The sequence below is a fragment of the Mangifera indica genome, chromosome 4 (genome assembly GCF_011075055.1).
Source record: "Mangifera indica cultivar Alphonso chromosome 4, CATAS_Mindica_2.1, whole genome shotgun sequence".
NCBI classification, from domain to species: Eukaryota; Viridiplantae; Streptophyta; class Magnoliopsida; order Sapindales; family Anacardiaceae; genus Mangifera; species Mangifera indica.
The window spans coordinates 12029193-12054447 of record NC_058140.1 but is presented as its reverse complement, the minus strand read 5'-3'; the positions used below and the strand labels follow the sequence as shown (position 1 = coordinate 12054447).

Sequence of the window (25255 nt, the reverse complement as noted above, 5' to 3'; positions counted from 1 at the left end):
GAGGTTTGAAGGTTACATGCTTGTTATGTTACTGTTCAGAAGGGGATAATATGTCTAATGCTTTCCATCTGGCTGAGGCAGCAAGCAAACTTTTGAAGTTGAATCCTAACAATTTTCATTGTGTGTCTTTCTTTGAATTGAATACTAAATTATTTAGCTATATACATCTCCATGCCAAACTAATTCTTCTCATCCCTGAAAGCATAATAAGCTTCTTAAGTAGGTGGGATAAAATTTCAGTAGCCTACCAATTATTGCATGTACATTCATGGAACTGACCTGTCAGATTTGATAGAATCTTCATCATCATTAGGTTGCAATCAAGTTGAGCTGAGTATTACTTAGAGTCAAGTTCAGCTTGATTGATTTTATGCAAAGATCAAGCTTGAGATTGGAGTTGATGACTCAAGCTCGGTTTGTAAACTTATTGTTAAACCTTGTAGTTTATAAATTTATAAATTACCCCTTCAACATTGGGTTGTATGTATAAATTTTCAAAGCTAAAGAAGCTGATAAAATTTTTTATATTAAGACGTAAAATTTTAAAGATAAATATAAGATTTTCGAGTTGTAAGTGTAAATTTTTAAACTTTTAGAGGTTTATTAATATTATTCTCATGTTGAGCCGCGAACTTGCAAGCTCACCAAGTCGAGAAACAATGAGCTCAAGCGATGACACTTCAACCACTTGAGTTTGAGCTTGACTCAATTATAATACTTAAACTGCTTGAGCTTTAGCTTGGTTTAACAATAACCAAACTAAGTCTGGCTTGATTCAAGTCAAGCCGCAAGTAGCTTACAAGGCGGCTTGGCTCATTCGCAACTCTAATCATCATTATGAGTTTTAGTTCCAAGGTTTTATGTAGATCATGGCACAATATGGCTAAGTTGAAGTGTAATTGACATATTTTTATTTTCCCCTAATATAATATCATTGGTCATAATATATTTTTAATGCATACAGAAGTTGAGAGTACTTAAAACGTGATGATACCTTTGCTATAAACCTGCTCATTTATTGCGGAGATAGTTTATGGCTTATGATGTCAAAGAATAGTAACTTAACAGTGCACTGATGGTTATTTTTCAGGTGATAATGGTGTGAAATGGATCATCCCATTTTCATGGATGACTGTCCATGGACCGCCTCCAGATGCGTCTATCTTTTAGGCGTGACAAAGTTGATAATCTGATTGACTTGTCGTGTTTAACATCAATAAAAATGATGGCTCTGGTGAGTATTCTTTGTCTTGTAATCTGAAAACCTTTACAGTAGTTCGGTGGAGAGAAAGAAATAGTTAATTAGTTGCATTGGAGAAGAAAAGATCTAGTTGATTGATTTAGTTTTATGTATATTCATAAAAGAAATTTATTTTAGGCTGAATATTATAAAACATTTTATTTCAATTTTCAAGCTTGGTTAATTTATCATTGACTTTTCAATTACCAAGTAGATAAGGCAGAAGGAATGCTGTGGATCATCAAAGTCGCCATCCTGGAATAGTTTCGCTATGTCTGCTCTTGTTGTACTGGATTTGTTTCCCAGGACTGGATTGAATTTAGTGCAGACATGTACTACTTTTAACGATGCCCAATCAATGGGGGTGTAAAAACCAGCCGAAAATGCGAACTGATCAATGGAAAGTGTTGTCTAGATCTACACATGAAGTGTAGATTAGGTAACAAAAATGGACATCTGGAGAAATTTTGTTATCAGAAGCAAAGGCGACAAAATCCAACACCACACGTTCAACAGCAATGGATAAATGTTGCAGAAGAATATGAGAGTGAAGATCAGTTATTCATGATGTTGACTATGGTTCACTCAAATTGAAGAGTTGAGAGGAATGGTGCATATTAAAATGGTGAAAGGGTTTCACTGGAAAGGGCATCGTGGCAAAATACAATTAAACTTGGGTATCAAATTAATTGTTCTGTTCTTGGTACCAGAATTAGATCAAAATTTATTAAGTGTTAGCAAATTTTAGCAATGGTGAATGTACAACAAACGAATCTAATGGCTTAGAATTCAAATGAACATTATGAAAAAAATATAGAAACTTTGTTGCAGATTGGAGTTCTCAGGTATCCAAAGTTTCCTCTTCAGAATAAAGTCAATAAACATTAATGCTCATGTGGCAAGTTGGGAATTCGTGCGAAAGGTCTATTGACCCGTAACATTCCGGAAGGTTTGGTTGGGTCGGGTTGGGTCAAGCATTGGTTTAAAGTTTTTACAGCATGAACATGTGGAATCACCTGCTGCCTCATTCTGGGTTTTAAACAGTTTTACACCAGGAGAATTGGCTCTGTATAGCCCCTTGCATTTTTATATAAGGCCAAAAGATTTATTCCTATCCAAGGTTTGGTGTTTTTACAAATTTTCACCTACAAAATTTTAAAAACTCAAATATATATTATTATATTAAAATTCTTTTAAAATTAAGGATAAAACTATCATTTAACAAAAAAATTTAAAAAACTAAAATTTTATCTTATTTCCACTCTTGGTTTAAAAAATTAACAAATTTTCTCACCTAAAGTTTTAAAACATTCATTTCACCCCCCATTTCTAAGGTTTCATTCTTTCAACTCTAAGGGATTCGGCCGTATGTTGATCTTCACTATTGGCACTCTTCTTCTTTCTGTCAACTCTCCTCTGAATCAGGTTGATCGAGCATTTCCTCGTTTCATTTTATTTTTGTCTTCAACATGCTATTACCGTCTCTCAAGCATTGATTATCATCTCTTGCACGTTAATTATTGTCTCTCGAGCGTCGATTGGTCGAACAAAGACGAATTGTCTTCGTCTAACAAAGAGACGAAGACGAATCTCGTCTTCATCCATCTAGTCGAGTGTCTTTATCCCTATTTTTCTTCTTTTCAAACTATTCCAACATCCTAGCCACGGAACATAGAGACTCCCAAATCGCTAGTAAATTATTGTAGTTTTTGATGTTGATGACAAGGTTCTTTGTGCACTAAACATGAGTGTCCATTTGGTCATAGTTAAATATATTAAATGTTTTAATTGTATCAATTTCAGCTATTCCAACATCCTAATCACGGAACAGGTAAACTTTTTATATCAGATCCAAGTTTTTTATATAAAAGGAAGATAATATTAGTCGAATCCTAACCTTTCAAAAGAGGACTTAATCACTCAAATTAATCCTTGAAGTCTAACATCCTAACCCATTTTGAAGCAAAAGTAATTATAACATTCCATTTGCAATTTTAATTTTCTTTCTTTTGACATCCCAAGGAGCAATAATGGCCAATGGGTAAGAATTCAATCAGATCTTTTGGTCAAAATTGCAATTAGAATATACCATCATTTTTTTTTTTTTTTTGGTTTTCATTGGCTTTGTTCTTCATCGAGATCAGCTGCAGACAAAAAAAACTCAGATACAAATCTCCATGGCTGACGCTTGCGCCAGGTTCCAAAGAAATTCTAGTTGATGGATTCCCCCTTGAGTACATTTATATGGTAGAATGTGCAGGTGCATTATCAGTATTATTGGGAATTGGAGTGCAAATTAGACCAATTAATGCCCCTTTCCTTTGAAACTCTTCTAGTAAACTTGCACGCACAACGAAATAACTCTCTACTTAGACTGCCAATTCCTTTCAAAAAATTTTTTTTTTAATTAATTTTAATAAAGTAACATTATTGTATAATTTGAATAACCACATGGTATTTCATTTTTAAACAGGAATTTCTACAAACCCCTGAGATATACTGTAATTCTAACAAATCCCTCTTGTTCCAAAAATAGCTCTCAACCCCCAAAAGTTAAACAACTTGATGGTTAGAGTTAATGGAGAGGGAAAATAAGTTAATTGTCTAAAACATTCTTCATCATGATTAATAGCTGCACTATCTATATAAATGATAAGTATGAAGTTCAATATAAACAATGACATATTATCATAAATTAGAGATTATTTTATCTTTAATTTAAAATTAATTAATTATAAAATGATATATCATTATTTGTATTCAAATTTATGTAAATATTTTTATTGTATAATTAATAACCATTCAGAAAATATTTTTAATGATTCTGTTGATTTTATGTATATTGTAGATATGGGTTTTAGTGATTTTGTTTTCTATTTGGAATTGGATGATTATTTGTGATTTGGAGTTGGATTCTGGTAGATGGGTTTTACTGTTATTTATCGTATGGTGGTGGGGATGAAGTCTCTTGAAGATGAGTTCTTTTGAATGATATGCTTCCTCCAATTAATCTGCGGTTGTCTATATAAAATTTTTGTTCTTAATTTCTTTCTCTAGCTAATTCTCCATTGTCTTTTATGTTCTTATTCATTGAACGAATCAATTTATGTCTCTATATAGAGATTATGGAGTATTATATTTAGAGATTTAGAGTAATAAATTTGGTCAAACAAAATTATTATTAAAAATGTCCTTGTTTGAGTTATTATATTAACTATGGTGTGGGGCTGGACTGCGGCTGGTTTGGTGGACGGGATTGACCTAGTAGGCCTGGGGAAGGAGAAGGAGGTTCATATTTTATTTATGAATTTTTTTTTTTTCAAGAAATAATGTTGATGAACGACAAGCGATAGAGAGCTGTTTTTGGATGGATTACAGTAATTTATTCTATTTTAGCAGCCGCAAATTTGGATTGTGCCAATTAAATTGCAATAAATACATTCAAAAGCTTGCGTCTCTATAGCAAACTTGGTAGTCTTTGAAAGCTTCTGACTTTTGTGTTTAGGTTAATATTCAGAGGAAAAAGGGAAAAGAAATTATGGGAAAGAAGAGTGGTTACTTGGCAATGAGAAGTGAACAAGTTACGAGGGATTTGATGAGCTCTGATATGAAAGAGCTTGTTGTGGCTGCGAAGAAGCTGGCTATTCATGCCATCAAACTTGGTGGATTTCTGGGATTTGGAACCTCTATTCTCGAATGGGTTGCCTCTTTTGCTGCAATGTATGCTCTCTCAATCTGTTTCTTGCTGTATTTCTCTGAATCTTCTTTTTATTTTTCTGAATGGTAAAGTTAAGGAGAAAGGGGAAATATTGAGTTGCTTAATTGGAAAAGTTAATCCAGAAATTTGATTTTTCATTTACATATTGGATCGGTTTTCTAGGAAACAGGCAAAAAGGATTGTGTTGTTAGTTGTTAGATCATTGAATTAAAGTTGTAGTTCTTCCGCAGATAATATAATTGCTTTCCTTTCTGAGATGTTTGTTTAGCCTTTCAGAAGAGATTTCATATCTTTGCTTGCTAGTATTTGGCTTATCTCTGATTTGTTATGCCTCATGAAGTTGCTATAAAGTCTTGTAATGTATCTTAATTTTGATTAGTTTGGTTTCCTTGTAATATTTTCATTATTAATTGTGCACGCTTGGGAACCTTTATGATTGAAACAATTTCTGTACTTGCTGCAGTTACTTGTTGGTCTTGGATCGAACGCATTGGAGAACTAAGATTCTCACTGCATTACTGATCCCTTATATCTTCTTTAGTCTTCCTTCGCTGATTTTCGAAATATTAAGGTGATTTTCCTTGGGATGTGCAGCAACTATTTCCCATGACTTCAATATACACTTCTTTGGTGCTAATGAATTGGGTTGCTATGCAGAGGAGAAGTTTCAAAATGGATCTCTTTCATTATCACTGTGCTGCGCCTTTTCTTCCCAAGTCATTTTCCAGGTAACACACTGGTTTAATCACTGTTTTACTTGATTGTATTTTAACTTACTTCTAGGATGTGAATAGATGCTTAATCATAACCAGATTTGAGTTGACAAGTTTTTATGATCTGGTATGCATCTCATCTAGTACTTGAGAGATTATAACTCGAATATATTTGGCTCGATGTTTATGTCTGTAACTGCAGCTTGGCTGGAAATGCCGGGGGCTTTGCTTCTTCTGATAGTGGTGGCTCCCAGTTTAGTTGCAAGCACCTTAAAGTACAGCTGGGTTGGTGTGGCGATATGCCTTATCATCGCTTGTTATTTGCTGCAACAACACATCAGGGTATCTGGAGGGTTCAGAAATTCCTTCACAAGAGCCAATGGCATATTAAACTCGGCTGGCATTATCATTCTATTGATCTACCCAGTGTGGGCACTAATAGCTGATTTTGTATAGGCATTCTTCCCACTGCCTCTGCATTGCTTGAAGTCAGCAAATGTCATCCATTGCCAAAGCTTCTTTATATTACTTTGTATTTTAGTACTTGTAATGAACATTCAGTTGAGATATACAAGGCTTGTTTCACCATTTATTACTTTCCATAAGGCTTGTTCTTCATGGAGATCATCTGAATACAGGAAAATTTTCAGATAGTATTAATTGACCACATTGCTAACTTTGATCTTATCATATATTAAATAGGCCAAAAGACTTATTCCCACCCAAGATTTGCTGAACTGACAAAGTTCTACTTGTTAAGTTTAAAAAACTTAAACACCAACTTTTGTTAAAATTCATTGTTAAGGTTAAAAATAAAAATGTCATTTAGTTAAAAATATTTAAAAAAATTAAAAATTTATTACATTTCTATCTTTTAGTTTATAAATTTAATAATTTTCTTTCACCAAGATTTGAAAAGTGATCATTCTCTCTTATGATTTTTTCTCCTTCTCTCCAACGATCATTTCTTTTCAGCTTGTTGGTATTCTCTCTCCCTTCTAGGTTCTCTCTCTCCTGATTTCTCTTGTCACCCTCTCTTACTGTCTTTGTCTCTCAAACTAAGACGATTAGTTGTTTTTGTCTTTGACAAAAACAACCAGAGAGGGAAGAAGAGAGACTAAGAGGAAGAGAGAATACAGTTAGAGACGACGAAGTTCGTCGGAAAATAAACTCTAGTGCAAAAATAGTCACTTTTCAAACTTTGAATAGAAAAAAAATATTAAAATTTTAAATTAAAAAGAAGAAATATGATAAATTTTTAGTTTTTTTAATATTTTTAATTAAATAATATTTTTATCTTTAACCCCAAAATAAATTTTGACAAAAAAGTAGAATTTTGGGTTTTTAAAACTTAATTGATAAAACTGTGTCTTTTCAACAAACCTTGATGGGAATAAGTCTTTTGGCCTATTAAATATATAATATGATAATAATAATAATAATAATGATAATGTCCCTTTCCTACAAAACTCTTCAAGTAAACTCATACAGATGTCCATAATGTAATGTTACAGCAACTTAATAATTCTCTATTTAAATTATGAGTCCCTTTTCAAAGTGGAAAAAATTGTATAATCTCCATAGAAACCGGTTAACCGACTTTTAAAAGTTCAAAAAATAAAAAAAGGACTTTTAAAAGTTCGGTAAAAATGGGCAACCGTCTGCAGTAATGTAGTTCAGCTTCCCGCCTCCACGTGGCGGGTAGAAATTTGGAATGTGCCAATGAGATTACATTGCCTTCACAATTCAACAGTCAAAGCTTGCGTCTCCACAGGGAACTTCGCACTCTTGAAGCTTCTGAGTTGTGTGTTTATATTGAAATCCGGAAGAAAAAGGAGGGGAAATGATGGGAAAGAAGAGTGGTTACTTGGCAATGAGAAGTGAACAGGTTACGAGGGATTTGATCAGCTCTGATGTGCAAGAGCTTGTAGTGGCTGCGAAGAAGCTGGTTAATCATGCCATCAAGCTTGGTAATTTATTGGGATTTGGAACCTCTGTTCTTGAATGGATTGCTTCTATTGCGGCAATGTATGCTCTCTCAGTCTGTCTCTTTCTGTATTATTGCTTTGATCTTTCAAATACTTAGCGGGTCGATTTTCTTGAAAAACACCACGGGGTTGTGTTGTTTACTTGTTAGATCATTGAATCAAAGTTGTAGTTCTTTTGCAGATGATATAAAGGGAATTTTCCTTTTTGTAAATTTGATCCATTGTGATCATAGAGATAGATTTTGATTGCTTTCCCTTGCGGGATGTTTTTTCGGCCTCACAGAGAGATTTCGGCTTTTTGCCTTTTTAGGATTTGATTTGCATTTATCTAAGACTTTCTACAAACCCTTTCCTTCCTTGTTCTCTCTTTGATTTTTTACCTTTCATGGATGGGTAAATCATGAGACACAGTAATCGGACTCATAATTACTGCATCTAGTTTCACAAATGTGATTCTAATCCAAGTCTTTTCTGTAGAAGTTCTAATATTTTATCAGTTTTACTAACTTTTGGTTGTGAAGTTACTATTAACTCTTTCTTCCTTTTGAATTATATATATGTTTTTTTATATATAACTGCTGCAGTTACTTGTTGGTCTTGGACCGAACGCATTGGAGAACAAACATTCTTACAGGGTTACTGATCCCTTATATCTTCTTTAGTCTTCCTTCCCTAATTTTCAACATATTCAGGTGATCTTCCTTCAAATATGTAGCAACTATGTCCGAAGACATCAGTATCCACTTCTTTGGTGCTAACAAATAGCGTTTCTATGCAGGGGAGAGATTGGAAGATGGATCGCTTTCATTGCTGTTGTGCTGCGCCTTTTCTTCCCTAGACGATTTCCAGGTAGAACACTGGTTTTGGTCACTGCTAGGAGATCATTACCCGAATGTATTTGGTTCAGTGATTATGTTTGTGACTGCAGATTGGCTGGAAATGCCGGGTGCTTTGATTCTTCTGATAGTGGTGGCTCCTAGTTTATTTGCAAGCACCTTAAGAGGCAGCTGGATTGGTGTGGTGATATGTCTGGCCATTGCTTGTTATTTGCTGCAAGAACACATCCGAGCATCTGGTGGGTTCAGAAATTCCTTCACAAGAGCCAATGGCATATCAAACTCGGTTGGCATTGTCATTCTATTGATCTATCCGGCATGGCAACTGATAGCTGATTTTATATAGGCACTCTCTCAACCAACTCTGCATTGTTCAAAGTCTAGTATGCAAATTTCATGAATTGCCTACTCTGTACCATTACTTTGTTATGTTTACAAATTATATCATTGTTGTGTTCTGCCAAAATGTGGAAGAAAATATTGTAATCACAGCAGTTTTTTGGTCTAAATCTCAGTTAAACTTGTTGTCTCGCATTTGGTCTATCAGGCAATTGCAAGCCTTTTCAGCATTGGAGAAAAGAAAATGACACCAAAATATCACAGGAAAAAACATGTTTTAAGTTTTCAAATAGTCTTATTTATCTACAAATAAGAACAAGGATCGGCATGCCAAATCACTTTGGTAGTCAAGTTTCTTTTACGAATGTTCAAAAATAAGATTAAATGGTAACATGAAGCAGGAAACTTATAGAGATATGTATATTTGAACTTAAGTTTTGAGGCTTCAAAAGCAGCTTCTCAGACCTTTGGTCCCTCTGCTTCACTGTACAGTTCATCAATCTGGTTCTGCAGATGACATTGGCATAAAATAAATCAAATTATACAAGACATGGCTGAACTTTACTAATTTAAATAAGTCAATCAATTTTCCACAAGAAAGAAAACAAATCAAACCTGGTAGTATTTCAGCAGTTGAGGCCTTTTCAGTTTAAATGTTGGAGTAACCAGGTCCCTCTCTATGTCAAAGGGGGTTGGCTCCAAGTGAACAGCTTTTAACATCTCAAAACCTCGAAGCTGGACAGTTGTCATTCCACTCAGATGAGAATGAGGATAATTGACTGTGAAAACTAGGAAGAACAAAGTTCAAGAAAATAATTTGCATACCTTGTGTCTCTGACCAGTGCTAATCAGCTCTTCTAAAATGTATTTTCTCGCCTTCGGGTTTTTGCACAATGATTTAAAATCAACAGCCTCGTGAAGGTGGCTTGCTGCCCAGTCCTCGAGAGCCTTTCTCTCAGGGATCACCACAGCAACAAGAAATGACTTGAAACTGTTCCCGTAGACCCATATCTGTGCATTGGTTTAAAGTTATTGAAAAAAATTTGTTAGAGATTCTTAGTAATTTGTTACATGTTAATTCTAAAGATAGAACTCTCAGCCAAAATGATGCAAGAACATACAGATGTGATAAGAGGGCACTGCAAGTAAATGTTTTCGATGCTCTCCACAGCAACGTATTCACCTTGAGACAGCTTAAATATATTCTTCTTTCTGTCAATTATTTTCATCGCTCCATTTGGTTGCCATTCCCCAATGTCACCTGCAAATCTCCCAAATTATATCCATATTCCGAGAAGTAACCATTAAAGATTCAGATAAAATACACATTAGAGAACTAGGGAGAGAAAATTTGGAATTTCATAATCACAATCCATAAATTTTTTTGTGCCCCATTGTGGCTTTTAGATTTTTGCTGAAGAGTCAAAGTTTTCACTATCAAGCAAGGCAAAACCCTTTTACCTGTATGGAACCAGCCATCAACAAAAACCTCTTCGGTTATATCTGGCCGCTTGTAGTAACCTGAGAACAAGGTGTTTCCCCTGAGACAAATCTCTCCACGTGGCACACTGGAAAGTGCATCGTAACCCATCTCTGGCACTGACTCGAGCCTTGCTTCAATGGTTGTGATAGGGACCCCAACAGTTCCCATCATAGGAAATACATTGGCTAAGGATGTAAAACACCCACCACAACTTTCTGTAAGACCTACATGTTAAAAACATTACATGTAAGGATAAAAAATGAAATAGCTAAAACCATAAACGAGTGACATAATATGATTTTAGTGTATCAAATTTTGCAATGCTTGGTATCTTTGAAGATACGATGGAGAAATCTTCTGAATTTTCCTGAAGTATAAAGAAGAATAATCATGTGCCTATACCATAGCCTTGTGTTATGGGAGTGCCACTAGTGACCCTTAGAAACTCCTCAACATCCCTAGGCAATGGCGCTGCACCAGATAACATGACTTGGAGTCTTCCCCCTAATGCTTCCCTTATCTGGAAAAATTAATATTTGTTTAGAATGTACAAGAGTATGCAAATCAAGCTGATGAAAGGTATATAGATAACTGACCTTACTGAAGACATATTTGTCAAACCTAGGAGCTGCTTTGTCTTGAGGCAGACCCTTCTCCAAATAGCTCAACTTGCTGCAGTAGCTTCTTGTTAGCTTGTGCAGTAAAAAAACAAAGGAAAACGACAAAGAGGCTTATCGGACAACATACTAGTTATATGCAAATTCATACACTTTCTTCGACAAAAAACCTCCAGATGCAATTTTATTGGATATTCCTTCAAGCACAAGTTTAGGGCCAATGTTTAGATGTGAACAGAAAAATGGATGCTCATAATTTATAAAAGTTTGCATTCATTTTTGTGTATATTATACCAGTGTATATACGACTATAAACTCTTGGAACCCCACAAAACATGGTTGGTTTCAGCTCCCGAATGTCATCCATCAAATATCGGACATCCTTCAACCATATATGAAGGAAAAAGTTATATTAGGTACAACTCTAAATAGAAATGTGAATAGAAAACTGAAGAATCATGGAAAGAAATGAAGATTCATCTTACGCCTTGCCAAAATCCTATGGAGCTACCCTTGTAGATGCAATAGTTCTCCATTGCTTGATCGTATATATGGGCCAAAGGAAGGAATGAGAAGTATGTGTCCTCTTCTGAACACTGTAGTGGAGAAATCATAAATCAATAAGAAGGCAATCATTACAGTATTCATGGTTAAAGAAATGTGAGGTAAAAAAAGAAAAACAAATTGACTAGGGAAAATCATAATTTGTTAGCTTAGAAACATAATTAGTCCTTGGATTCTCACCCTTTGTCTTGTAACCTCAAATAATTGGTCTATGCTCAGTACTTCTGTCATGATCACCTCATTACTAAGAACAACACCTTTTGGTTCTCCTGTCGTTCCACTGGTGTACATTATTGTGCATATGTCAGTCTTCTTTTTCAGGGGAAGTTTACAATCCAAATTTCCCTGTAAAAACGTAGATAATAGGATTACAATGTTGCAAAATCAAACACCAAGTTAGGGGAACAGCTGGTTGAACATCTTACCAACTGTAGAAATTCCTCCCAAGAGAAGCAGGATACGCCAAGCTCTTCAGCTTCCTCCTTCTGTGTGCTAGAAATTTTCGCAAAGCTTACAATAGCTGAAGGAAGAAGAGCAGTACTTTAGCTACTACCATAAATAACAGAACCTTTTAAGTTTCGAGTTTTTCAATGAGCAAGGATTTTGACTTACTTTTTAAATTTGCAGAACACCTTGGAAGGCAAGAAAGAATCTGCAAAGAGAATTATCAAATTATGTAAATGAAAGAGAAATTGACAAAGCCTACTGATAATAAACCATGTGCTTACAGCAGGGATCTTGCTCTCTTGAACAAAAGCTATTGAAACTTCAGCATGATTGATGATGAACTCTACTGCATTAGCACCTGAAATAGAAACCATGTGAGGTTTCTCTACAGAATAATCAAACTCAATTCGCATTACATTTTACAAGCCTAAGGTTCATCGATAATGAAAGAAAACATACCAAGGGTGTCATATAGCGGTACATATGTTATAGCTTGGCTTGTACAAGCCTGAAAAAGACATCAAAACAAATATATCAAAACTTGGAATTCCAAGTTGCATCAGGCTTTCAATGAAGGAAACAATACTTATGCCATAAACAATTCCTGAAAACTGCAAAAAGATTTTCTATATGAAATCAAGTATACCTCCATTGCTATAATCCATTCTGGGCAATTGGACCCATATATTCCACAACGTTGTCCCTGGAAACACAAGATATTCAAATATATAAAGATATGGTTTCATATATATAATTTGCTCATTTCTGGAAAAGTTGGCACTTACAGGATTGACACCACGGCTCCTGATGGCAGAACCAAAGCACATTGAAGCTTCATAAACCTCTTGATAAGTGAGCCATATGTAAGGACCACCCTGCAAATTAAAAATGTTCTGTTTTTTTTTACTTTTTTTAATGTTTAAGTTTGTTAAATTAAAAATGAGTTCATGACGTCTAATGGTTACTCATCTTAACACTTCTACTCTCCGTATAGAGGCTACATGCAAAACAGAACCTCAACTCCAACTTTCAAAATTTTGAGAATAAATTCATTCAATAGAGAAGAAGAGTGTTGCACCTTTTCATCAGTGAGTTTTCGTCGACCCAACATTGGGTTATTTGGGATCCTTTTGGCAGTGTCACTGCGAGCAAACAGAGTGTATCAACACTATCAACTCTATTAAAAGACTTTATAAATGATCTACAATTAACTACCAACTGGCCAATTAGCTCAGTTGGTCAGAGCATCGTGCTAATAACGCGAAGGTTCGAGACCTGCCTAGGGCAAAAACTTTTACTGTTCTTGCCACTCTGCTCTTGTCCTGGTTTGTTCAAGTTGCTGGGATTAAAATTTTAAAAGCAATTTTTTCTATTCCATTATGTTTTCAGATTTTTTATCTAATTTGTTCAAGTTTCTGGAACTAAAAACGCCTGTCTTCTAATATATTTTTTTCCTGTTAAGTTTCTGGGAATAGAAACACATGAAATACGCTTCTGCAAAAATCATGCATTTTGAGAGCTAACCAGAAAGTTACTTTTAAAACAATAAACAAAATTCTTCAACTTACCAAAAGAGATCAAATGTAACGTTCATTTCAAGCACAAGAACCATACCTCAAGAACTGCCAAGGAGACTCCAACGCAGCCGGACACTCCAGCAGACCATCTTTCGCATAAACGCACCTATAAACAGGCCCGGCCGATGGCTTACCACCCGTCGCCAGCCTTGCTTCTTCAACTTTCACCGTATAAGACCCCGGCATTGTCATCTACAAGCAAGATTTGAGCTTCAAGAAGTCCACAAAGACTAGGTAGCTAAAGTGCTCGTTGAATTTAACAAAAACTAAAAGGATGGTGGGGGTGGGAGAGTTGGTTGAGCTGCTGCAATAAATTTGAAGATTAATATGAGCAAGATTTTTGAAGTATTTTTATTGGGGGGGGGTGGGGGCGCGGGGCTTCAGTGTCTTGGGAGGTTTTGATGTGAATATATCTGTGGAACTCTTTGCCTCTTATTAATGGTGGTAGATGACTGATTGGTGGATATGGTTCTGTGCTTTTAATATGTTTAATGTCTGCTTAAGAAAACTTGCTCTCTTTTTCTGGTTTAATTTCTTTTCATTTTCGTTTTCATAAAATTGTTTGATGAATTTCAAGAGGTTAATCAACTAAGAGCAATACTATGTGTACCCACTTTGGGTACACAAATGTATACACACTCATATATGTCATCATATGATTGGTTATTATTTTATTCTTAATTCAAAATCATCCAATCACATGATGACACATATAAATGTGTACACATTTGTGTACTCAAAGTAGATACACATAGTTTTATTGATCAACTAATAAAGACTTTTTCTTTTTTTTTTAATAACACCCCACCTATATTTGTTGGATTTGTTGGATAAATAAATTCGTGTACAGTGATCAGACCCATAATCATTATATTAAGTAAATTAAGATTTCCCAAGTGTGATAAAGGTTTAAACTTGGACTTTCATCTTAAAAATTTTAACACTTCACCAATTTTATTAACCTTTTAAAATCATTTATATTTCTTCTTAGAAGTAACTCATCCATTTTTGTCATAAAGTATAAAAATTTTTCTAAAAATTAAAAAAAATTCTCATCATACGGGTATTTATTTTATTTTTTTTGGGAACAAAATGGATGGTTTAATACTAAACAATTTCACAAAATGAAAAAAAAAAATCCTGAGAAAATTATTAAGTATTCTCATAGAAGAAACTTCATTACTTTTTTATAAAAGGAATTTGTTAACAATATGAGCATCGGATCGGATAGTGATGAGGTTGCATACTTTTATGATTAATGTTATGTGTATAATCTTGTATATAAATAAAAATATATTATTTTATAATTAAATAATTTAAAATAAAATAATATTTAATTATATAATAATATATAATTATTTATTTATATATAAAAAATGTATGTATAGTGTTATTGATTTTTATGTTAAAAATGGATCCCAGTCAATTACAGTGGAATTGTGAAATACCCATGTTATTTCGAATCATGTCAAAGTCATCATTGGTCTTAAATCATAAACTCTCAATCTTAATTAATTACGAGGCTGCAAAAGTAGCCGAATTGAATGTGCAAGATGGGCATTAATAATGAAATGAAAGGCCTAATTTCAAACACAGCCAGTGTAGGTGGATCGGGTTTGGGTTTATACGACAGAGTGGGTATTGCAATGCTCCCCCTTACCTAAAAAGAGAGGCAATTTAATGTTGATATGCTACTACCTTTAATTGAGGGAAGGGACTCTCTACTCTCACTTGTATTTGAACTCCACTTACTCTCTCTCTCTCAACTACCTTGTAATTTCAATTTGTCTGGTAACAACTCAAATTGTATTTTACCTAGAAGAAGAAAGATAGGTCTTGTTGGTATTTCTTTGCTTTGCTTTCTAAACTATGCAAAACTACTCACCAAATTTTACTTGCACCTCCAACTTCAATTAAATTCACTTTCAATCTCATTCTTAAAAGGGTTATTGAAAAAGTATTGAATACATTTCTATTGGGAGATTTTTAGTCATTTCCAAACATGTTCATTAGATAAAAAAATATGAATTTTTGTAGGTCTGGATTTATACAAGTCAGCCTCATTTTTAAACTCAAACAAATTTGATTTAAATTAAACTATATATCTTTTTGTAATATGATAAGCTTTAACACAATCGTTAATATACTCATATATCTATAAACTTTAAATTAAAAATATATTAATATTAAAGTAGATATGTATGTTATTATTTTATATAACATTGTAAGAACTAATTTGAAACACATTTAAGCTTTTTGTAAAGACAATTAATATTAGTCTTATTTACTCATAAACATTCCTTGGATTGGATTGGACCCAACCCCCATTTTCAACAAAATTTCACACCCATTTCCCAATTCATATTAAAATCCAACAAAGAAAAGGATAATACTAACCGACCCAATTCAACTCTTCGATGGTCACTCGCCTCCTTCACATTTATGACTGAAACGCTGTCGTTTTTACGTGTCTCAAAAATCCCAGAATACGCTCGTCTCTCGTCAATTTTTTCATTAAATGTCCCTCCCCACACCCAATTAATGTTCTCTACAAATTGCCAGACCATCGCCATTAAAGCTCTCTTCTTTCTCCTCTTCCTTCTCCCCGTCTCCATTAATTGTCACTCGACCCCATATTCTCCACCTTCACCTCCTCAATCTCCGACCATTCATTTCCTGCCTCCTCTTCATCTCCTCCATCCACGTGTCACCCGTTCTTTGACCACAAAGAATCAACGCTTTTTTATTTTATCTCCTGTTAAACCTGTCCGGTGACAATAACGCCTCGGGATCTCCGCACCTCAGCCGGCTTGATGAGAATGCCGCCGACGCCGATGATCGAGGGAACATCGGACTCGTCATTGACTTGCTTCGTCTTGATGATCCGGAGAATCTCACGCTTGATTCTGATAACGGGAAAAACCCTCTTCGTCTAAAGAACGGTGACTTCATTCCTCTGTAATATCTAAATGAGAACACTCGAGGTTTCGTTAAAGACCCAAACGGTGACGGCCGTTTGCCCCAGAAACTTCCTCTCCGATACCTCCATGGTGACGCCGTCACTGGCTCTGTTAACATCCTTTCCGATGCTAAACTCCGCTCGAATCCGAATGAATACGACCGCTTCAACAACAGATCACGGCCGTTGAATCTCCCCTCAGAATTACAATTATCAACACTATTTAACACTATTGCTTCTTCAGTACACGGCGTGATTTCACAGCCACTCACCGTCGTGTTCGTTGCAGCAGCTGTCACCGGAGCCGGAATTTCAGGTAATGACTCGAGAGAAACGCTCACGTTATGGAAAAACGACGTGTCGTCTAAACTCGGCCGAATTCTCGCCGCCATTATCGGTACAAACGGAGACTCCGACGGAAAAATGCCAGCTCGGCATAGCGGACAGTTGGCATGAGACCTCAACCAAATATCAATACAATCAACGTGAAAAGAGTGGGAGCAACCGGGAAGTGTACGGACGTAATCGTTCTCTTCAAACTCTAACAAACAAACGGCGCAATCTTTGGCCTCCTGCAACTGCTTCATTGCAGTGGTTTTATTTTTGGTGGTGAAGATTGAGAGCGGGATGGCCTTTATGACGGACTCGTCGAGGCCGTAGGGTGAGTACATGTGGAAGGAATCGATAGGGTGGTTAAAGGGGGAGGAATAGAAGGGAGGAGAGTCGAGGGGGTCGCCGTTGGAGGAGGGAAGATAGCGGCGGAGGCGGCGTCGACGACGGTGCCATCGTTTCCAACGTCGGAAAAGGTGGAGGAGAGGAGGAAGGATGTGGCGAGAAATGAGACGGGAATAAGTGACCACTAAAAAAGCGGTGGCTACCACTACAACCATGGCAATCAACGGCGGACTAAAGTCAACCGGAAGTTTATTATTATTGTTGTTGTTGTTGCTGCTATTGTTATCAACGGAGAGTGGAGACTGGGAGTTGACTGGAGCGTAGGCAGGTGGCAAGCTGCGGGTGACCATGGCGATGAAATGAACGGCTGGTGATGGTGGAGGTGAGTTTTGAATGGAGATGGTCTGGCGAATTTGGAGGGGTTTAATGTTTGGGTTGACTGTAACGTCTCGTGGGGAGGCGGGTGAGTGACACGTCAACGTTACTGAATTAAAGGCACATGTGGGATTAATCAGGTGTGGCTAGGACATATAGTATTAAACGTGGCTTATAGTAATTGGGCAAGTTAGAGAAACAGATTAAATTATGAGTTTATAGAAAAAAAAAAAGGTTTGGTTTGGTCTGATGTGGTGGCCCACAGTGGAAGGATCTTCCAGAAACTTGAATGGGATTTGATGCAAAACGCTGAGTTTTGTTTGACTTATGCGGATTGGCTGAATGCGTAGGTTTTTTCTGGATAGTGCTTCTATCTTTTTGCCTCCGTCTTGAAGACCATTCGGCGCTCTTATTTATCATAATTTTGTGATTTACGATTTTATTATAAAATATATATTATAAAGTAGATGGAATTAATATAATATAATAATTATATTTTATTATTAATACAAATTAATATATTTTTAAAAAAATTGATATAATAAAAAGGTATATAAAATTTTTAAATTTTTAAATATTTTTATGATGTATTTATTAATTTTTTATTATTTTATTATTGAAAATATAAAAAATTAGAAATTCACCTACAATTTCCTCAACTTAGTTCATTTGGTTAGAAAAAATCCAATGGGAAAGACAGAAGTCAGAAGGGTGTACTAATTAAAGTTAAGAGCACTAATAAAGCAAAGCAGAAAGTTAAAAGGAAATTGCCACTTGTCTTGAATCAGTCCAAAAAAGAGTTCTGATGAACGGTGTAGATTTGCATTTGATTATGATCTCAGATCACAGAATCTAATAAAGAATTTGGGTTCAATGCAATTTGGCTGTAAGTCTTGTGTCGTGACATTTGCAATTACGTTGATCTTATCTTATATCGATTGCCATATTTATTTCGTATTTCACATTTTAAATTTTAAAAAAAAATGTTTATAGTATATGTTTGGAAATCTCTTTTCCCACCATGCCATACAATAACAGTTACAGCCGCATTAAATTAACTTTTGCATCAAACATACATATATATATATATATATATATATATATATATATGTTTATAATTTATCTTAGGTGAGAGGATTATTTTTCACTTAAGTTTTTAATACATTTTTTAATATTATAGGATTTAAAAAATTTAAAGTCTTATTTATAGATCAATTTAGGTTAAAATTTTTCGTTAGAGACAATGATATAATTATTATTTCATCAATAATATTAAAAAATAAAATTTATTATATTTTTTTATAAGTTTTAAAAACTAACAATTTCATCTCTACTAAAAGTTTTTTAATATTGAAAAGCCATATTCCCCCACCCCAAACATAGTGTTTTTTTTCCTTCCCTCTGGTCACCATCTTTGACACCGATAACCTCCCCTAGTTTTTAAAACTTAAGGTGGGAGAATATAATTAATTTATATTTTTTAATATTATTAATAAAATGACAATTTTACTCTTATCTCTAATAAAAAATTTTAATGATAGTTAACCCATAAGCGAAACTTTGGGTTTTTCAAACTACGTAGATATAACTTAAAAAATGTATCAAAACTTGGGTTGCATTAAATCCTTTGACCTTTATGTTATTGAAATAGCTTTAGAAAAAATTGAATCCTACTAAATTAGGTTACCTAACTACAGATGAATTGTCTTTAAGCCAGAATGAGCTAGTACACCCAAAAAAAAGCCAAATACTTGTTTCCACCCAAGGTTTGGTGCAACTATAACTTACACTTATAGGGTTTCAAAAACTCAAACACTTACTCATTATTTAATTTCTGTTAGAATTTTTTGTTAAAGTTAAAAATAAAAAAATTATCATTCAATTGTTAAACCCTAAAATCCTAAAAGTTTACATCATTTTTTTCCTTGATTTAGAAAACTAATAATATTTCTTAGGTTAAAGTTATGAAAAGTTACTATTATCCCCTTAGGGTTTGGAAAAATAATCTAACAAATTTTCAATAAACGATGACTACTCTCTCTCTCTCTCTCTCTCTCTCTCTATGATGTTTCTTCCTTTTGAGCGATTTCTCTTCTAACAATATTGTCCAAACGAAACCTTCATCTAGATGACAAAAACATCGTCCAGGCAAAGACTAAGATGATTCGTTAGAGAATCGTCTTCATCTTGATGATAATGAATTGTTTAGACGAAGATGATTTTTATAGACAACAACTTCATTCTCTAGACGAATGTTTCGTTTGAATTCATTCATTGAAAGAGGCATCACTAAGAGAGAGAGAGAGTGGTTGTCGTTCTCTGAATTAGTTTTCAAAACCTAAGGGAGAAAATGATAACTTTTCAAAATTTACTATTGGAAAAATGTTTAGTTTTCTAAACCAAGAGGAGATTGATATAAACTTTTATATTTTTTAATATTAATAGTTAAATAACAATTTTACTCTTAACTTTAATATAATTTAGATGACGAGTGAATATTTGAGTATTTGAAACTCTGTAGGTAAAAGTTTTATTTACACCAAACATTGGGTGAGCATAAGACTTTTGGCTAAAAAAAATTTGTACTTGAAAATTATTATTTTTTATTATAAGATAATACAAGTTAAAAGACTTTTTTTAAAAAAAATATATTATGAAAATTTAAAGAAAAAAAAAAAAACATTATTCAAGACTTCCAACTTCAAGTAATGATTTATAAGGATAATTCCACCAAGGATGTAAAACGAAAGCTTGATTTTGGCCCTTTAAAATACTCACCAAACCTGTAGTTTCTAAAACAATAATGTAAAATTAATAATTATCAGGACATTTGGGTCACTTTCATGTTTATGAAACATAAGGGGGTAGCTTGTTAGTTAATAAATATATGAGTTGAATAATTTTTTGAAAACTTCGGGACATAAATGGCGATGCGCGGGTAAAATACGCTGTTGACTTGTCTTGTGCAGGCTGTTGGCACGTGCCACAACCTTTTTCTTAATTTCGTTTGGCAGACTAAACCACGAAGCATAGGTGTGTCGAAAGAGGCAAAACAAAACACATCTAGGGTTTTAGGTTAAGGGCATATAGAAGGAAAAACCATGTTTCCAGGAATGTTTATGCGCAAGCCAGACAAGGCGGCGGCCTTGAAGCAGCTACGGACCCACGTGGCCATGTTCGGTGCCTGGGTCGCTGTGGTTCGAGTCACTCCCTACATTCTTCACTGCTTCTCTGGTGAAAGTGAAGAGCTCAAGCTCGAATTTTAGATCTCTCTTGTTGGTAATTTTTTTAAATCTTTTATTTAGGGTGAATTTGGGAAGTGTTTTTTTTTTTTTTTTGGGTTGTATTTATCATGAGTTTTGTTATTCGTTTCGTGATGAAGTAGGAATTAGTTGTTTCTTTTATTTTTTTCATTTTTTTAAATGTTGTTGTTTAGATTGCTCCATTGTCTTTTTTCTTTTATTAAACCTTTTATTTGCAGTTGCATATAAATTTTACAGGTCTATAAGTGAATTGTAGTTTTAATTTTCTTATTTAATCTCCACAAGAGGTAGTGTGATGAACGTGGTATTGGAAAATTGGCATGCATCGCTTCTGTGGGAAAGGTTTGGATATACACATTCACTATAAAAGTAAAAGAGTAAAAATTGGGGAGTGTGCTTTGTTAATTTAAGCGACAATGTAAGATAGAATAGTATGGAGAAGTTTATGCAATGAAACTAGTAGGGAGTGCTGGAGTTTTTCAATTTTGTTTATTTATTTGTGCATGCCGTGTCAAGTATCTTTGATTTTTGACACAACTTTAATGAAGTCGATTATCAGAAAAAAATTGCAATGTGTAATTTATAGGAAGCCATTGGATTTTAACAGAGTTTTGCTTTGTAAGGGCTACCTAATGGCTATCTAAGTTTACGATGTAGATTAAACCTAATACCTACGTAGGAGCATTAGTATGGGAAGAAAAATTCTTAGTGATTGTGACTATAATTATTTTGTTCGATAGTAGCAAATGCATTGACTAGGGGTGATATTTGTCATTGCCTTACTTTAGGGTACAGTTGTGTGGCTATCTTTGCTCTTGAGTTTACCAAAATTAAAACAATTGGGAGATTTTCGCATGAAAAATCTTAGGGGGCATTTGGTTGAGGTAAGATAAAAATTACTCTGATAATTTATCTTTTATTATTTACATCACTTTTTTTGGTTTATAAGTAATAAAAAGTTATGATAATCTTTTATTACTAATGATAATGTGACAGGTAATATAAATAGTAATTTTATTACTACTTCCACCTTAGGTATTAAAAAATTTTTAGGGTAATTTTGATTTTATTATAATTATATTCTTATTTATTAATTTTTTAGGCGTAAAATAATTTTATTTTCAATTAATATAATAAGTAATATAAAAAATATATTTTAGAATAATTATACTCAAGAGTATTTAAGTAAAATAATGTACTAATATTATTTTGTTACATCTAATCAAACACAATAATTATTTATAGTTATCAAATTTATTAAATTTTATCAACTGTAGTAATAAATAACTATTTTTAGTAATCTTCTAGGTAATCTATCTTCAAGGTAATCTTTCAATTTTAGTAATAAAACGTTATTCAAACAAAATGCACCCTTAGTAATTACTTGGCTTTTCGTCTCTGATTTTGGAGTTATGATCATGTCTTGTTTTAAGAAATGTGGGTAGGTTTAGATTCGAGTTGAGCCAAGCTGGAGCTCGTTTCAAAGGTATTTAAGTTCGATTTAGTACTAAAATGATATTGTTTTAATGCATTTTGGTCAAAATGACGTCATTTTGTATTGAATTTTTCAAACTCATGAGCTTGACGAGCCAAACACCTCTAAAGTCGAGCTCGATCTAGAAAATATTAAATTCTCAGGCTCAAGCTCGCTTAAATTGAGCTCGTTTAAGTTGAGCTCAAACAAGCTTGGCTCAAATCCAGCCCTAAATGTCGGTGGCTAGTGAAAAGTGATACAAATGCATCTAGAAAGTTCTTGTTTCTCTTCTCCAATTTTCGTTTGATTAGAGTGGTGGAAGTAGTTGCAGGTTGCTATTGTGCTAAGTTTATATGGCAAATCTGGGAACATGCTTCCTCTAGGATATCTCTTTATCTCCTGTTTGCATGGATATGCATTCTTTTGGCATAGATACCAAGAGATCTAAATTCCATTGAATGGAAATATCTTTCATTTGGTTTGTTCCAAATTTGTTCTATTTGTAAAGGTGGCCTTTGTGGTCATAGTTCTTTTGGGAACCTTTGTTAGGATTGGGACATTTGTCCTCAATCCAATGGTCCATTTCTATTATAAATATATGTTTTGGGGTTTTAAAAGAGAGAGAGAAGAAAATGTATTAGGGTTTGGTTTGAGGGTAGCCATCTTTGGCTGATTTAGGGAGGTCTCCGATGCCTCGAATGACCGGAAAATGGGACGCTCCGAACTCCTCGAATTGTTTGGTTTATCATTGTAATGTTTTGGTTAATGAAATAGTTTAGTTTATCATGTTTTTTGTGTTTTAATTTTGTGTTTTGGTTGAAAAGAGTTGGGTTCCTAACAACCTTACTTGGATATATATTTATGCTACATTATTTGTAATGTTTGTAACTATGTTGTTCTCCTTTTGGCGTGGTACTTGTTTAAACTTTTGAAGCTATAATAATACATTGTCTATATAGCAGTCTGATGTCTACATGGCATTTATGCTTCTTATTTCTCAGCACACTACTGCAACTCTTATACTTCATTGTCCATGCCTTCTTGTCACCTTGTTATTTTATTTGTATTTTGTGTGGTTGATGTGCTTCTATTGACTTGGGAAAACAGAAAAGTAAAGGATGGCATCTACTCACCGGAGCTTTGAGAATTGGTGTATTCAATCTTAATGAACTGTTGATATATACTTCACTATTATTGCTCATCTGACTTTTGAGCCTAACTTTCATGGTTTTCTGTTCCTTTTGCTAGTGACACTTTTTTTATGTAAAATGTCCTCTTTTGTTGTATGCTTGTGATCTGCTTTGAATGATCAAGAAACACTCGCCTAATATGAATGGTATGATTGCCCTAAAAGGGATGCCGCCTAGATTAGCAGTTGTCTGTGAATGTGAAAGTTGCCCAAACAGTGAAATAATTAGTTGTACTGAAATTGTGTTTTAGCTTATCCTATTCTTTCCATTTGGTGAGACCATTGATTATAGACATTTTTGGGGTGTTTGATATCCAGAATAATTGCATTTTTTTTATCAGTTTTGTGGGGATAGGAATGAGGCATTCTTTCATGAAGAATATGGTTTTACTGACTTCTTATTTTTTCAAATTCTTTTTCTATCAAGGATTTCTATTTTTCATGTCTACAGTATAACATCAGGTTATTATAGTTGCTGATGTATCTCTTTCCGACTCTTTGTTTGGTGGTGCAGTTGGTGTAAGAGAGAGGAAGCACAGGGATGGAGAAGTCTGTTTGCTTTTGAACCAGGGAAAAGTTGAGGTCTACTTTTCCTTGCATTAGGTTATATATGTCGTTGCTTTGCTTTGTGGCACCGTCCCTATAGCTGTCCATAATTTGGAGGCCTAGTTCCTTTCACATTATGTAAGGATTTGTCAGTCTTATATCTTATTGAATATACTTTCTGTTACTAGGTAGTAATATTGGCAAATTAATTTCTTCCCATGAATATTATTTTCTATCATGTTTTTCACATGTTGGAGGCTATACTTCAATCTCCAAACAAATCAATCACGACCTTCATCCATTTAAGGGCTCCAATTTCTGATTTTTTTATGTTTGACTGTTTGCTGGGTGAAGCAATTGCCAAGTTCATTCAAAACATAGTCAATAGGATTAGGATGCACTCAACAAATGAGTTGGTGAGCATTGGATAGATGATAAAGAGTCCCGGTTGTCAGCTTTGATAAAACGAATCACATACCTGTAGTTGATTCATAACCTTATACCTAGCCTTCCGAGTCGCTTTCTTCTTTGTTTGTGATTTGACTTTTGAAAGTGAAATCAATCAAAACAAACCTCTGCAACCAATCAATTTGTATGCAAGAATTAAGGAATTATTTCACCACCCAATTCTTTAATAGCAAGAAATTCGAAGTTCCTGGTTGATGTATCAAGTTGACTGAATCCTTGGTTGGTTGAGTTCTCGCTTTCATTTTCCATTTGCATTAACTCATTCCAATTGAAGTCTTTGTTCTCCATTTGGTATTTCATTTTACAAAAACTCTTCGAAGTCTTGTTTGGAGATTGGTCTAGAGAAATAGTAATAAGATAAGACTTGTGGATAATTGCTGCCACCCACCAATGGGTGCTTGCCGATTCACTCAACCATGAATTGTCACCATTAAAATAATTCACTCTTTTCTCCATTTGTCCATTTTAATTTCAATTATGTAATTAAATAGTCCATGAAAATTTGAGGGAATGGATTGGTTTGAGGATGAATGTTTTGATTAGTTGTGGGTTGTGATCAAGAGAGGATTACATCAAATAGGTAACTAGGATTCATCACTAAATTAAGATTTGCAATTTTCCCACTAGCAAGGGATTGTTTAAATGGTTGACAAGTGGCATGTCCACAACCCTCCTTTAAAGACTAAAAGCACTGGTTCACCTTCTTCTCTTCATTTGCTAAAATATTTACAAAGTTTATTCTATTCTGTTAAAAGTGCTTCTAGATTTTTAAAAAAGCACTTTT

At 34.2% G+C, this 25255-nt stretch overlaps 5 protein-coding genes across 5 annotated transcripts; 3 read left to right on the top strand and 2 right to left on the bottom strand.

Moving 5' to 3' along the window:
* Positions 1-4083: 4083 nt before the first annotated feature.
* On the top strand, positions 4084-6259 carry LOC123213373 (cold-regulated 413 plasma membrane protein 1-like). The gene is made up of 5 exons (XM_044632800.1): positions 4084-4528; positions 4746-4960; positions 5422-5529; positions 5616-5686; positions 5874-6259. Exons 1-5 carry the CDS (start codon positions 4457-4459, stop codon positions 6125-6127), a joined length of 720 nt encoding a protein of 239 aa, XP_044488735.1. The 5' UTR covers positions 4084-4456; the 3' UTR covers positions 6128-6259.
* Positions 6260-7360: 1101 nt separating this feature from the next.
* Positions 7361-9029, top strand: LOC123214877 (cold-regulated 413 plasma membrane protein 1-like). Its single transcript, XM_044634884.1, has 4 exons — positions 7361-7699; positions 8244-8351; positions 8438-8508; positions 8588-9029. Exons 1-4 carry the CDS (start codon positions 7515-7517, stop codon positions 8839-8841), a joined length of 618 nt encoding a protein of 205 aa, XP_044490819.1. The 5' UTR covers positions 7361-7514; the 3' UTR covers positions 8842-9029.
* Positions 9030-9092: 63 nt separating this feature from the next.
* On the bottom strand, positions 9093-13896 carry LOC123214875 (probable CoA ligase CCL6). The gene is made up of 19 exons (XM_044634883.1): positions 13560-13896; positions 13024-13087; positions 12731-12820; positions 12592-12648; positions 12405-12453; positions 12227-12303; positions 12111-12150; positions 11924-12018; positions 11679-11843; positions 11420-11530; positions 11229-11316; positions 11065-11131; positions 10914-10989; positions 10720-10837; positions 10296-10541; positions 9956-10095; positions 9660-9845; positions 9450-9569; positions 9093-9341 (listed from the first exon to the last, which is right to left on the bottom strand). Exons 1-19 carry the CDS (start codon positions 13712-13714, stop codon positions 9294-9296), a joined length of 1992 nt encoding a protein of 663 aa, XP_044490818.1. The 5' UTR covers positions 13715-13896; the 3' UTR covers positions 9093-9293.
* Positions 13897-15680: 1784 nt separating this feature from the next.
* LOC123215102 (RING-H2 finger protein ATL65) lies at positions 15681-17901 on the bottom strand. The gene has a single exon (XM_044635162.1). The coding sequence runs from the start codon at positions 17504-17506 to the stop codon at positions 16271-16273; it is 1236 nt and encodes a 411-aa protein (XP_044491097.1). The 5' UTR covers positions 17507-17901; the 3' UTR covers positions 15681-16270.
* Positions 17902-20509: 2608 nt separating this feature from the next.
* LOC123213182 (mitochondrial import receptor subunit TOM6 homolog) lies at positions 20510-24187 on the top strand. The gene is made up of 2 exons (XM_044632561.1): positions 20510-20810; positions 23972-24187. The coding sequence occupies exon 1, from the start codon at positions 20633-20635 to the stop codon at positions 20795-20797; it is 165 nt and encodes a 54-aa protein (XP_044488496.1). The 5' UTR covers positions 20510-20632; the 3' UTR covers positions 20798-20810; positions 23972-24187.
* The last annotated feature ends 1068 nt before the right edge of the window (positions 24188-25255 follow it).